This window comes from Anomalospiza imberbis, chromosome 15 (genome assembly GCF_031753505.1).
Source record: "Anomalospiza imberbis isolate Cuckoo-Finch-1a 21T00152 chromosome 15, ASM3175350v1, whole genome shotgun sequence".
Taxonomy (NCBI): Eukaryota; Metazoa; Chordata; class Aves; order Passeriformes; family Viduidae; genus Anomalospiza; species Anomalospiza imberbis.
In genome coordinates this window covers 11,882,346-11,897,879 of record NC_089695.1, presented here as the reverse complement: position 1 = coordinate 11,897,879, position 15,534 = coordinate 11,882,346, and the positions used below count along the sequence as shown (strand labels likewise).

The 15,534-nt window shown below is 38.8% G+C and overlaps 1 protein-coding gene across 5 annotated transcripts in view; it reads left to right on the top strand.

The window, feature by feature from the left end:
* RNF130 (ring finger protein 130) overlaps nt 1-15,534 on the top strand; it is a 55,396-nt gene that overhangs the window by 6,419 nt on the left and 33,443 nt on the right. For 4 of the 5 annotated variants that reach the window (XR_011004336.1, XM_068205898.1, XM_068205896.1 and 1 more), the window contains one exon: nt 4,372-4,566. Coding sequence is in view for 3 of the 5 variants with exons in the window: in XM_068205898.1 (XP_068061999.1) it covers nt 4,372-4,566 (195 nt within the window). In the remaining 2 variants the exon portion in view is untranslated. Of the gene's footprint in view, nt 1-1,149; nt 1,277-4,371; nt 4,567-15,534 lie in introns of those variants that run through there. The other variant, XR_011004337.1, reaches the window with a different exon arrangement.

Genomic DNA, 15,534 nt, shown 5'->3' with positions numbered 1-15,534 from the left:
ACTAGGGGACAGTTGGCATTCAGACAGGTGTGCACTTGTGACAAAGCTGCTGGGAACTGCCCTTTTTGTTTCATTTTTTGCTCCACAAAATGGCTCCCCTTCCTATAGGGAGAAGGCTAAAACATGATCAGGCAATTGGAAAAGGAAGGTACTGTTTGTGCTGATGTGAGCTTGCCACTGCTTCTTCAGTAGTTGAGGAGCCTTGGTTGGATCTGTTGCATCCTTAACTATTTTTTCCCGTGAATCCCTAAAATGCTGTCACAAACCTTAGTTCTTCAGCAGAAAGGGGTCTTGAATTATAAAAAATGCTCAAAGAAAAACAGTTACACAAATTAAGCAGCCCTGTGTATTCTGCAAAAGGAAACTGAAGCTCTCCTAAAGCAGAAAACAAACATGAGCCTAATGGTGGGTACTTAAATCACAGCTGATTCTTCTGTAAAGAGGCTCTTCTGTGGTGTTGGGACTTAGTAGGAAGGGAGATATTTACAACAACATTGTACATAGCTCTTTAACCCAGCGGGCTGCCACTTCTAAACCTCCTAAACCAGAAAAATGGGGGTTTTGCCAACACAGGATGCATAGATAAACACAGAGACAGGCAGGGTAAATAGCTTATATTTCAAATAAGCCAGAAGAATAGTACACTTATAGGGAAACTTACTTAAATGGCTTTCTGTATGCTTATATCTTCTGAAGTTCATGAGTGGCTTCTGATCATATCTTTCTCTGTGCAAGTGATTTGTTTTAGAATAATTTAATATGAAGTTGCTTTTCATTCTTGCAAGTAACATCCGTTTTGGGCCTCTCACTGCGAGAAAGACACTGAGATAGTGAACCGTGTCCAGAGAAGGACAAAGGAGCTGGGGAAGGGGCTGAAGCACAGGTCTGATGAGGAGAGGCTGAGGGATCTGGAGAAAAGGAGGCTCAGGGAGGACCTTGCTGTCTAAAACTCCCTGACAGGAGGGTGGAGCCAGGTGGCGTTCAGCCTTTTCTCCCAGGTAGCAAGTGGCATAGTAGGAGGAAACTGCCTCAAGCTGTGCCTGGAAGGAGTTAGATTCAATATCAGGAAAAATTTCATCACTAAAAGGATTGTCAAGCACTGAACCAGACTGCCCAGGGCAGTGGTGGAGTCACCATACCTGGAGGGATTTAAAAGTCTTGTAGATGTGGTACTCGGGAACATGGTTTAGTGGTGAACACAGCAGTGCCAGATTACTAGTTGGACTCGATGATCTTAGAGGTCTTTTCCAACCCAAACAATTCTGTGATCATCTAGGTAATGCTTGCAACCCGTGTGTTGTTGATTCTAGTTGAACTTTGCATAGCAGATCATAGATGACAGGGTAGTGGAGAGCGTCGGAGATGATTCTGGCTGCCTCTGTTCATGTGTGTCCCCTTCAGTGCCCACTGATATCCCTGACACCTGAGCCGTACAGGAGATGTTTCATTGCAACCATCTCACTATTCTAGAGGGGTGACTGTGATTTTAAGACCTCCACACTTTTCAGAGTATCTTCAGTCTATTGAAAAGACAAGCAGAACACCCCACATTTTTCACTAGTGTTTCTGAATTTTATTTAGTTAAAAGAGAAAAGATTACTTAACATTTGTGTGGTGTAATAGAATGCTAATGCAAAGAAAAGTGGGTTGTGACTTTTTATTAAATCTCAAATGACTTGCAGACAGTTCAGATTTATCTAAACCGACGAGATTTTCCTCATTGTTTTTGTATTACTTAAATAGTACTGAGCTAATGTTGTCAGCTGTTAAATTTTCATCAGGATATACTGAATACACCTCATCAGGGATAACGTACTGTAAGCATTTGAGTGGTGTTTGTTGGTCTATATCTGGAAAGCTTTAATCTCTTAATATCTTATTTCCTAATTCTTTTGCTTTATCCAGTAACATTTCATAACTCTGTCCACAGCTGAGAGAGACTTTGATCTCTACTGTGGTAGAAAATTTTGTACTACTTTTCCCACCTATGCAGTTTCTGTTATCTCTTACTGGTTTCTCTGTTGCTTTTTAAGCTAAAAATTTTCAAGCATACAAATTTCAAGGTGCCTGCATGAATTTGGAGAATGCTGCTTCTTCATTCAAGGTGCTCTTTGTTGCTTTTATGGTTTTTCACTGTAATAACCCATTACCTTGTTCTTGTGGCCATTTTTGTTTTCACTTCATATTTTAGTTTTGATCATGATTGTACTGAAGGAAACAGTACATAATCTGTAGGATTACTGGTTTTAATCCATATGTTTTAGGTAAGTTTGTTTGCCATAGTGTCTACTTTCAGAGTTATTTTTGGCTGTTGAGGGGATTCTCTGGAATTGTAGCCATTTAGAAATGGTATTTTCCAACAGATGTATCATACCTGAGATTCTTGAATGTGATTTCATGGGAGAAGGATGGGATATTTCCTAGCTTTCAAGGCTTGAGAAACTTCCTATCACAGTCTGCCGGTGCTTTCCCCTTCCATGTTTTTGAGTGGAGATGCTCAGAAAAAGGGGGAATCATGCATTAAACAGCTTTTATCCTAACAGAGGGCCAAAAGGTTGGTGGCACATGTGCTGTGTTGTGATTCTTCATTTTCAAAAAGGACTAATTCCTTTCAAAAATACATACTTTTCTCAAGTTTTAAGATTACAGAGACAAGCTGCAAAAGTGCAGTGGGCATGAACATGCTCTTCTGTGATTGTTGATGTTTGTGATGGCCATCACCAGTGCTGCAAAACATGTGTGGAGCAGTGCTAGCTAGCAATTTCCACAGGGATTCAAGCAGTGATGTCAGGGTAATGGAAGAAAACGCTCTATAAAACTTGGCTTCGGGCATCTGTATTTCAGATTTTCCCTGATGCCTGTATAAAATACAGCAAATAGCCCTCCATATCTGAGATGTCTAATACAGGCTTGAAAAACAATTGTGAAAAGGATGTGCTGGTATCTGGCTCCCCACCCTCCTTCCAGGGGAACAGGGAGAGGCACTTCTTGTCCAAATTAAGAGATGCAATGACTTCCTGTACGTCTGCCACAGTATAGATTCATCTGCACTAGCTTTCCTTAGGCAAGCAGAAGATTTTCTTTGTTTCAGAAAACATCTTTAGCTCTTTGAATCTCCTTTATTACAGATTTTAACCTCAGCTATGTTAAACTGAGAGTGCTTAAAAAGACCTTTTGTTTCCAGCTAATATATTAAACTGGATATTTTTGGTTGTAGATTTTTTTGCTGAAATCTCATAGTTGTGCTAAACTCACTTCTTGAAAAGGAAAAAAAATTTGGAAGACTTCATTTGATTTGCTCTTACATTGCAGAACTGTAATTTTTCTGAGCTATTACACAAATAGAATGGTTTTTTTATGTCTTGAAAAAAATCACTGTTTATCCCAACTATTTTTAGTAGCCAAAGATTATTATACTCTTGGCATTCAAAAGGATAAATATATTTGCATTATAAACTGTTGTTTGCTCTAAATTAAAATCCTTTAATGATATGACCAGTGTATCAGACTAAACTGTGTTTCCAGTTGTGCAAACAGATCTGTCTTTCATCGGTTTCAGCTGCTGGGAAGTCACTTCTGCCTTGGGTTTTGTGCCTTTTGTACACAGCTCTGTGGCTCTGGGTTGTTCCAGGATATGTTACACCATCAGAAGGGACAAAGGAGCTTTGCACACTCTTGAATTCAGACATCTGGCATTTGCCATTTCTGTTACTCTTCCTTTATACCATCTATACCTGACGAGTGCGTTGTGTTTGCAAACCCATTTCTTTCTCTATGAATTCAAATACATTTCCTTGTAGGCAAAATGTGCATATGTAAAAAGCTGATGTTGGCTGCTGGGGTTTTACAAGATCAGCTTTTAATGTCCTTTTTTACAGTAGCCTGCACATGGCAGATAATTCTGAAATCTTGTTTTCACAGCCTGCTTTGTTTAGTTGTACTTCCCACTGCAGTGATATTTGTGGCTGCATTAGGAAGAAAAATAAAGACTTGTACTCCCCAGAATGACTGATAAACAGCTGTTTTGTAAATGCCTATAGCAGATGAACCATATTCTAATGTTTTTCAGCCTCTAGGCAGGTATTGATTTGAATGTGAATTCATTATTCTAGCTGCACTGGAGTTAAAAATAGCTTCTGTTAGTGAGCCCAATTCTTGGGCATATAGTCACAGCTTTCAATGCGTGAGACTTCTTTTTTTAATTTTTTTTTCATAAGAATACAGTTATCTTTAGACTTTCTTCATAAGAGAATAGTGGCTTCCTAGTGCATAACATTTAAGTACTTCAGCAACTTGGAATTAGGATTTTTTTTTCTTTGTTTTGCCTGTTAGAAGAAATTGGCATCTGTGTAAATTTGTTTCCCATTTCAGTTGCAGATCGTCTGGGCTGTGACCCTCGAACACGTTTCCAGGTCCCACCAAACACCAAGCAGTGGATTGCTTTACTACAGAGAGGAAATTGTACATTTAAAGAGAAAATACTGCGGGCAGCTTCACATAATGCCACAGCTGTGGTCATTTACAACAATGTATCCAGTGAAGAGCCTGTCACCATGACTCACCAAGGTAAATAAAATGTAATCTCCTCCACTATAATGCTTTTGCCATAAAAACTATTGCTAAAGAGCCCTTGGCATTGGACAGATGGTATTGGAAGTAGCCATTCACTAATGATATTTGCATATATGCAATATAGTGAAATAAGCCAATAAATCTGCAAAGTTATTTTCCTTTAGCATGCATTTGTCCAATGAGGAACACTTTGCACTGCAGTGGGGATGTGGGTGTGTTAAGAGTGAGGAAAGATCAGAGGAGCAATCTCTCAAACCGTTCTGCAGAAGAGAAGCTAACATACAGATATAATGGAACATCTAGAATTTTACAAAGCCTCTGAACCTGAAGAATTCTGTAGCAGCATGTCTTCAACTCACTGTTCTGGTGGGGACCTTCAGATGTTAACAGTTGTATTTTGGGATCTGAGCTTGCATGCTTTTTTAGTGACAGTTTTACAGAGGGTTCTCTTTCTACAATGAAAGTCTCTTGATTCCATACAGGAATCAACAGGGATTCCAAAAACAGTGATTTGGAGGGCAGTTGCCTCTGTAAATTGTCTAGAATAATGCTGGAAGTCTATTTTTCTAGAGAATTCTCTTGTTTTACAGCTGCCTATGTGTAAAATTTTACTGTTCCTTGTGACTTACTTTTTTTGCTGGAAGCTTCATATATAAAACATTTTCCTTGGTTAAAAATTATTTTTGCAATTCTGATAACTACCTTTTTCATTTTCCAGAAGATTTTCTCCTTTTGGAACTACTTAGCTTAATCAGAAAAGGCATGTCTCTATATTTGGTGGTAGTACTGCCGGCTGAGTTTTTTTTTTTTAGGATAATTTCAATCTCTTTTAGCATAGGGGGTTGCCTGGAAACTAGAATTTCTTAATTATTGCTCTGCATATTGTCACACAATTAGAATTGAATTCCTTTCCTAAAGAAATGCTATGGTTGTTTCTTTCTTCTTTTAACAAGGAAAATGTTAGAGGGGTTTGACCTTCCCAGCTTTCTATACCACAGGAATTTTGCAGGGGGGTTTTGACCTCTGTTTAGCAACTCAAAGCCTGTTGACAATTGATTTTTATCTCAGGTACCTTCCTTAGACATTTTATAAGCAATCTGCAGGTGAGAATTCCCATATTCTAATGAAACATTTTTTGCCACCTTTCCTTTTTTTTTTAATATCCCCCATTTCTCTCTCTACAGTTGTAGTGCCCTCTTAAACTTTCAGCTCTGGACTGTTTAAACTACCTCTAAGAATATTTATATAAATATGTTATTATGTTCTGTTTAGCAATGATTGTAGTTTTCCTGTGGTCTGGAATACCTCAGTGTGTCAGGAAAAAAGCTACTACTACTAATACAGCTTTAGCATTGTTGGCTCTATTACATGTTAAATCATATAATGAGTTTGATTAAAACTTTAATACCTTCTTTCTCATAATGCTGTGTAGATTGGCAGTTGCTTTACAGCAGTAAGATGGGGTCTGTCTTTTATTGGGAAATCCTTGTTCACTCTCTGTTTCAGCTCAGAAGATCAGTGTGTTGCCTTTGAAGCTTGATCAATAGGCCCAGTAGTTCTGGTTGGTTGAAAATCATCTAAGATGTAAAATTGGAGAACTGCTGTAGGTAGAAGAGTGTCCTGTAAGGTAGCCAGGCAGCTGTTTGGGTAGTTGATATTTGGGAAAAAGACCAATACTGTCTTCAGTATGTTGAGTTCCAAATATTTACTCTTTCTTATGGTAAGCTTTCAAAAAAATGCAGTTAGTGGAGATGATGCATAAATTAGCTTTGTGTATTTGAAATATTGGGTTTTAGGTGCATGTGCTCAGTATACTCTGGAATCTGCCCTGGTTTGGGCTGAAGGCTCTATCTCAAAATTAATGTTGGACTTGAAGTGTTCAAAATATGTGACAGGCTAAAAGTAATTTTCTAGAACTGAAGCAGCACCTGTAATGAAGAGAAATGTTGCTCCACAGCCTTTGTTTTGGTTGTGTTATGGACATGTGAGGGATTTCCTCACAATCACTTTGCAGAGCTTCCTGCAAATAACTTCCTGGTGGGCTGATGGAGGAACTGTAATTGTATGCAGCTGAGATGTAGACTAGTCTTTTGGTGTTACCCTCGGCACAGGGAGGGTTTGGAATCCAGCATTCCCTTCTTGAGCATTATTCCAGGAGGGAGACAGATTCCTGAACCTGTGCTTAGAGAATGAGTCTCTTCTAACACTGTGTAAAGCAGATTTGCACACATTCAAGCCATTATCTGGTCTTCCTTTTTCTACCTTTTCAACTATAGCACTGCTTGTGTGCTTTTTGGATGGTGAGCAACCATGTCATCTCAGAGGTCTCTTCCAATCTAATTGATTCTGTGTGATCTGCTAATTAGATACTCCAGTGCACTGCATCACTTCTCTTTAGTATTTTCTCTCCCCAAAGGTTGGGAGGAGCTGACCCTGTGTATTTGAGAGCTGTTCTGCACTGATTAAGTTAATGTGTTGGAGTTGGTGAGGATGGAGGTGAGCCACCAAGTTGGCGTTAGCTCCATATGATGTCTATTGCTGTGCAGTATTTATCTTTTCTTTAAAAATGCAGTCTTCACAAAACAGTTCTGCAGCTGTGTTGATGGCCAAGTTAATGACTCTATATTTTCTTTCCAAAGACCAAGGAGAAAGTAGATCTTGTGTTATTTTATATTACTGTAACATAATCTTTGTAGTGCTGCATATTAAGCCTTAGAAATGTTCTGTCTTCTTGGTAAAGCAGAGCGGAAAGCACAACTGCTTAGAATGCACACTATGAGCTGTAAGCTTTCCTGCTTGGATATTTGCATTAATTCCAATTGCCTGCTTAGACAGTGTCTGTAGTAAAAATAAATAACACATTACACAGATTTTTGTATGTTGCCCACCTGCAGAGAGGTGATTCCCTGTGAAAAGAGCTTAGGAAGCACTTTTCACCTGTAGGATTAATATTTTATCCAAGCTATTTTATGCTTGAATACACATTTGAAAATTTTATTCTTATGGAAATTTGTTCGTACTCAAAATGTCACTTAGCAGAATGGCAATTCCTTCTGGTGGCTGGATAACAACTGTCACTCTGGAATCAGTCTATCATCTCTGTGTCAAATGAACAGTTTCTGCTGCTAATAGCAGAATTTGCTTTCTCTAGTGTCATAGTCCACCAAGTCTCTGCCTCTTCATTTTCACCTTTGAGTTTTAAAGTAGGTAATGACCTTCAAGAATTGGTCAGCTTTTTTTTTTTCATAAATACCTGTACTTCTGTTGATGTTATTGGCAACATTGTTTTATTTTCTGTGTGCATATCCTTGTATATGTCAGTGTACACTTATTTTACACAATCCTGTAGATGTCTTCTATCAGCCTAAGCAAAGGACACCTTTCCCAGCATAGGTTGTGTTAGACTATGATGTCACTGACAGGAAGGCAGTTTTATGAGTGGTTTTGCTTGCTGCTTCTGTTAAAGCAAAACTGATATTGTCTAATGCAAAAAAGAGCCTGTGTGGCGAAGAAAATATGTAGTAGCTGTCTCCTTTATAAGCAGTTATGGGAAAAGGAAGAAAATTCAGGTTAAATAACATTTTAATTATTTTTTGTTTGCTTGTTTGTGTGTGGTGGAGACAGTCCTGTTAAGTACAAAATAGTTTAATCTGGGGAGGTTGGAACTGGGTAATTTTTAAGGTCCCTTCCAAGCCATTCTATGATTTTATACTGAATTTCTGTCTTAAAATCTAGACTTTTATTTTGATTTATAGAGAAGAATATATGCCAAACAAGCCTCTAAAGTTCAAAATTCATACTAAGAATTTATTGAAAAAATATAGACAAAGAGAAACACACATAAGAGACAGTGTCAAAATGAGATTGATGGATTCCAGTAACCATCGTTTATCAGCACCTAAAAAACTTCCAGAAATACATAAACAGCTCCTAATAAAACACTGTTTTTTGAAGATGTACCTGATACAGGTAAATCTTTTAAGGTCTTTTGAACCAAGATGCAGACGTGTCATCAAGATCAGTCTTCATTGCTCTTCTAAAGAAACACCTCATTAATTTTCTGGAGGAAGGTGTTGCTGTTCCATGATGTGCACAGGTGGCGTTCCCCTGCCATGGCACTGCACAAGAGCTGTCCAACATGGGCTCCCAGAAACAGGTTCCTTCCAAGGGGAGGATTTTTTATGGCCCTCTGTTCTCTTAAAAAGCACACTGGCGTGGGAAGCAAGGGCTGTACTTGCTTTGAACTGTGCTAAATCTGCCTGTGTGTTCTGTGGATTGTTTTAGGTCAGTGGGTCAGAGGCAGGAGGGACAGGAAGCAATTTGAAGTTGTTGCCACCTAATGGCTATTCCACGTTCTTGCCCTCATTCCGTGTGGGTACAACAGAGCCGGCAGTCGAGGTGCCACTGTCCTCTGTTGTGGCAGTGATCCCTGAGCACCTCATCTCCTAACTCTGCTGCTTGCCTTTTTCTCACAAATGTCTCTTTATGCAACTCTCAGCTGAGCTGAAGCATGAAAGCTCTGGCAGGGTGCACTGCAGATTATCTTGCACAAATGTGTGCTGATGAATATTTTAGCTCTACACCAAATCCACTGCAAAACTTGCCCTGGATTACTGAGATCTACTTTTAATCCACAGGTCCAAAGTAATTTTATTGTATATTACAGTATTATTATTAAAGTGTATTATTAGTAATTTATTTTAGACTATTAGTGAAAAGGACAGAGCTGAGTCATTAAAGCTGAAGCTTTTATAAAAGGCAAAGTAATTAACAGTCTAAGCATTGTTTACATATATTTGATCATTTTTTTGTTTATGTTTGCTAATTGAAAATATGGAGGACGAGTGTCAACAGTTTTATTGTTGATCCTGTTTCCCACTACATTCCTTGGAGGTGTATCAATCAGGAAAATCTGTCACACAGTAGATGGAGGTGTCTGGCACTTGGAGACATGGAGAGGAGTGTTCAGCGTGCTGATTCTGGACCATAAGGAAGCACTTGTCTCTTCAAGACAATCCAGGGAAACCCCTTTACAGAGCCATCATAGCCTGGGTGCCTTGCAGAACTGCTTACCAGTGTTTCTGTGTCATACATGCCTCTTCCACAACTGAAATAGCAGCAGTCAGGCTCATTTTAACTCAGCCAGCTGAAAGGGTAATTAGTTCTGTGACTGTGAAAAGGCCCACGAGACTGTTAGTGACTGTAAGTAATTACATTCTTCTTCTTAGCCAAAGTCTGAGCTCCAGTACAGAGTAATTCCCCATATCTATGGACTCAGTACAACCAAATTTATGATGATAATCTATGAATATGCTATTTATAAATCTCTCAAAGTATTTTGTGGTGTCCTTGGGTAAGGCTGTCTTGCCATTTCTCTTTGATGCTTTGCTGAATTTTTTTGGAATGACTGTCCATGGCCAGACTGAGATTGGTACAGAAGTCTATAGAAGAAAATACATGAGCATGACAAATTGCCCTTTTTTAGAAATTCCAGGGTTTTTAAGCTGCACCATCCATTAGTGGGAATACAAACTGCTATCCAGAGATGGCAAAATGTAAGCCACCTGCTAGCACCTGCTCACACTATGGAATGCAAGAGACAATTATCAAAATCCAAGTGTATCTTACATTGATGAATGGGTCAGTGAAGTCTACACACTGCATTAATATTATTGAGAAATCAAGAATGTAACACTGTAACAGGTTTTGGACATTGTTCAGAAGTATTGAAAGTGAAGAAAAGCTGTTTTCAAATCAGCAAAAATATCTTCTGAAGATAGGCGGACTTAGCTATTTCAGAAATGTGTTAAACTGTGACACAATTTTTTTCAGTGGTTTGTAATGTGTTAGGATTACCCCATTTCCCTATTCAAAACTTAGTGATCCTTCAGCTTTTTATTAATTTGCATTTGTAAGATTTGAATATAAAATTTGGTCTATTTTGTTAGCATACTAATACCTTAACAATACAAGTATTTATGCCTTGAAAGAGACTGCAAATCAGTTTACTTGCAATAAACATGGTTAAATGCCATGTAAAAATGAGTAAAAGAAAAAAAATCTGTGCATGGATTGTGGAAAGGGGATGATCAAGTAATACATTCCTTTGAGCCAAGCTTTTGTTATTCTTCCGGCATTATTTAGGTGAAATGTCCATTTCCTTTAAAAAAGATAAAACTGTAGTGCAAGCAGATGTAGAGAAGCATTGCTAAAAGAGTGTGAAATGTCTGTAAAGTCACTGCAACATCTGTCTGCTTTTCATGTGGCTTGGTTTTTCCTAGTGTGAAGAACCCAAAAGGTCACATGCACAAAACATATCTATATTAATGTAATTCCCAGAAGATAAAAGTCCTTCCACAGAAAGGGAATATGTGATATGTGTGGAATTATCAAGGTGATTCAAAGGAAGGGAGCACAAGAAGCCCCAAGTCCCCAAACCCCATGTCCCTGCTGTTCTAGGGGAACTCTGCTGCAGTTCAAATTCCAGGGATTTATAAAGTCTCTTCCCCTTCTTGGTCCAGCCATGGGTCTGTCTTCCTGCTGCCCATCAGAAGCATTGAAGTAATATATTTAAAGATTGGGCAGAGATTCTGGAACTTGAGGGACTAACAATAAAGAGGTGAGTGCATCTTGTAGCTTTCTAGAGGATCTTAATTTTTCTAGCAATGCTTAGTGTCATATGACTTGGGATGGAAGATAGAGCTCCTTGGGTGAGGAGGAAATGATCTGCAGAGAAGGCAAAGCCCAATGCCTTTTGTACATACTGATGTTGTGCTGGATCTTTGAGAGGCTGTGAGTGTTGGTTTTCTGGAGTGGGTTGGGTGGAGGAGAGAGACAGCTTGACCTTGACAAGCTTGAGGAGATCCAGGGGCGTAGCTCCCCGGCTCACGTGTATCAGCAGGATTTGGACTTGTGAATGAATCAGGATGTGGCTGTGACTAGCTGTTTTGATTGCATGCAAATTCCTCCTTAAGAAACATTTCCCTGAGTGTCAGAATAGAGCAATTGGATTATGAAATAATGTGTCAGCAGTTGTCATCTAAATACAGCCCAATTGTTTCCTAAATTGATTTTGCTATTTGGTTCTCCTTTTAGGAACTCTTGGTCAGAGTAGATTATAAAGCTGATCAAAAATACAGCAAGGACATTATACTGAGGAATTGTTTCTTATTTAATGAAGGAGGATGGGCTTGTAAGTTTATTGTTTATCACTTAAGAATTTAATGTGCTACAGGCTAGCACAACAAGAATCTGATTAAGCTTTAATATTTGTTTTGAATTTAATTGTGTCACACCCATCTTTGAAAAGCTGCTGTTGCTGTTTCTGGTTTTCTAATCATATGCTTCAATCAATGCCTGAACTTCTTAAAGGAGCAGGACTTTGTGATGGTCCATCATGTATGCAGTACAGCAGTGCCTGGCACGCTGCAGAACACTGAAGTGTGTGTAATCATATTTAGAGGGCACAGAGCAGGACCTTCTCTTTACCTGACAGAGTGAAATCTGTTCAAGTTCTTTTTGTTACAAAGAAGAGTTTTGAGTGTTCTTTAGATTCACATTAACAGTATTTTTATAGAAGCCTTTTCCTCACTGAACTTGAAATACCTACTTCTTTGTCCTCTTGAGTAGAGAGAATTCAAGTTCTAATTTCAGAAGCTTTTTTATTTAGGTTGTTTTGCATAGGTTTGTGCAGCAAAAAGACTTATGATTTCTGAAAATACCTGCTCAGTGTTTTGGGATAGAAGGTTGTTCCACTGGTTGTATTTAACTGAGGCACCGTGTGAAAGCCTGACTTTTCAGTAATAGCTTCATATGCTGCTGCCTTTCATGATTTTTCTCATGGTAATTTTGTAAAATCTGTTCTGGTGTCTGACACTACATAAAATAGGCATCCTAAACTAAATGTTTACATAGAGGGAATAAGTCAACATTTTCAATATTATTAAGGCAACAGAAAGACAAATGTTTTAAAATGCTACTAGTCTCATTTTAAAATTAATATATATTCCTGGCATTAAATTCTTGTCTTGTTTAGAATGCAGTACCTGTCAAATATTATGGTCTTTTTCTGTTTTCAGAAGTATTTGATTTGGGACATCTCAAACAACATATTCTACTCTTGAGATTGCTCATGTGTTGACAGCTTGGATGTGCTCTTGTTTACTTTCTGATTAGATCAAAATAAAAATATGTGCAGCTAGACCGGTTTTAATGACTGAAGATATGCCAAGGCTCATCCTCTTGGTGTCTGCTTTCCCATAAACCTGTTTAGAATGTAGGAGTTACTCTTCACAACAAATTTCTTTCTTTTGCATCAGACAAAAATGTTAAGGTACCTGATAAATGTGTGGGTTTCCCCACTGTTGAGCCATGGAATTTTTATTTGAAAACAGTTCTCCCCAAGCCTACTTTATCTAGCAGCACAGCTTTGCATACAGGTCAGTATGCGTTTCCCTTATCCTTTACCTCACGGGTTCCATGGATTATATCCTCTGTGGCGGAATCCCTTCCCTTGTAGAGGAGATCCTTGCTTCCACCTCTGCCCTCATGCAGCTCAGATGTCTTCTGGTGTTTTCTTGGAACTCCCAGTTGGTCTCTCAAAATTTCATATACAGACATAGCTTTCATGATTGCTTTTCCTGCTTTCTTTGTCATTTTCTGGGATCCCAAATTCTCTTGGAGTGGTTTCACTGTTAGTTGATGTTATTCCAAGAAATCTGTCACTCGCAGTAATAGCATTAATCCCTTTCCTGGGTACTGAATAGTAGGTGTTGCTGTCTTTTTGTTTCTGATATAAGGCATTCAGAAATGCTTAGCATACAGCTACAGGATTTTAATAGAAGAGTAGAGTAGTAATAGAAGAATAGGGAAGTCTGACTTCTGAGGATGGGCAGTTTTATTTCCAATTACATGATCATGATGATGATCCTATTGCTGCACTCAGGCAGTGGCATTTCACTGTCTGAATCCATCTTTTAAGTGACTGTCTGGACCAATCTTTACCTTTATCAGGGAATGGGGAATTTGTGTTTTCTAAGGAAGTACTCTGAAATTTTCACCAGCAGAATTACTCAGGTAAATGTGCTAAGTTTAGGGTTTTCAGAAAGAAGTGATGAAAGGACTCAGTTGCAGTTAAATTTTCTCTGCTATTTAAAGAGAGGACAGTATTTTTTCACAAGCATGAGATGAGTGCAGTCTGTGTGCTTCATGCTGTGTCTGCAGCATCAGCAGCCACTATCAGAGACTTACTGCAAGGACTTTAGCTTAAAATGTCAGCCATTAGCAAATCACCGACCTTTGTTATGAGTATCTGACTTAATTCTCAGTTCTCTGCAAACCTTGTTGCATCAAATCACAGTAGTTCAGTGCCTCTTACAGGTGGTCTGACACATTACACACTCGAGGTAGGATCTAAGGTTTTGCCCTTGGAAGAAGGTGGTTGAAGCATTGCAGCCTTGATTGGCAGTTGCATTTTGCCAGGCTGCCATTCCCTGCAACCTCCAGTGGATGCTAGGTGGGTTGAAGGTGTGCAAAGTCTGCTCTTTGAACCATGCCTGTCTTCAGCTTCAGCCTGGTATCCTGGACATAGTTAACCATATTTTAAGCTTCAGATAAATAATTCGTAGTAAAGAATTAGCAATAACAAAGATGATAAAAAAACCTACCAAAAAAATCCCGACAGAACAAAAGCACCACAAATATTTGCCTGTGATGACACTTGTAACATTTCTTTGAGATGACTTTTTATTGACTTTCTGAGCATGCTCTTTTAAAATTGCTAGGGGATGTGAATAGGTCAGTGAGAGAGCAAAGCAGTTTCCCTATGAGCTCTACAGGAAACTCCTGGATATTGCTGTTTATCCCATAGTCTTGTTTTTACTGTCTTCTAAGCTCCTAATTTCTTCTGTCTTCTGCTCTCACAATGTAACATTACACAGATTTAATGATTAGTCACAACTTCATCCCTTTTCATACACAGAGTTGTATAACTATCCTAATTAAACATGCGCATGGTAAAATTGCAAGCTAGAAAGGGCTGCCTGGGCTCGGATGATAGCAATTAAATGATTTATGTTTACAGACATCAATATTTATCTTATGCCTACCGTCTGTCCTAGCTTGTCATCTGTGGTTCCATGTGTAGTTCATTGGCTTTAGTAAGCAATCCAGATTCTTTTCTCTGGACACTGTGTTCTTGGCTGAGGAGAATATTGCTTTTCGTAAGATCATGGAGTAAGACCATATTCCGAGTTTCACAAACACTCTTAGTCTTTCTGTCTTCACCTGAGGATTTTTTTCTGCTAAAGTTTCAGAAATACAAGCTTTCAAGGTGCTTAAAATAAATGAGTCACTGTCTCCTCCTGCCCCCAATTGTTCTCAAACAGGGAGTTCTTGCTAAAATTATTTAGGGTGATGCCCCTGACAAAAATACGGATGAACCAAGTCCCAGTTTCCACTGAGCTTCAGTATGTTAAACAGACATAATTTATTTTTCTTTTCTGCAGTTCTCCTTGGCTCTGGCGAGGTCAGAAGAAGCAGTAGCACTTTGGCTGTTCCCAGTTGAGTCATTTGGAATGCAAATCACTTTGCAGTGATGCCAGAGGTTCCCATTGTGCTGGGCTTTATATAAAACGCGTGACAGATTGTCAGCTTTGTCACATTCCCTGGGCAGCAGGGAATAGGTAGAGGCTTCAGCTTTGGGTTCAGATAGAGCTGGACTGGTATCAGAAGATCTTTGTCATCTTTGCTTTGCAGATAACTATAAATCATGTTAGAATATTACACTGAGTGCTTTAGCTTGATATTTTGATACTAACATAATTTCTCAGTGCAAATAAATTCCTACTGGGGAAGCTTAGCAGAACATGTGCTCTGGGGAATACAGTCTTCCTGTACCCTTCCCTGCTTTTCTTCCCTGTCTGAACTAGATATGAAGAGCAGAAGTGAAGTCTGGGGAAAATA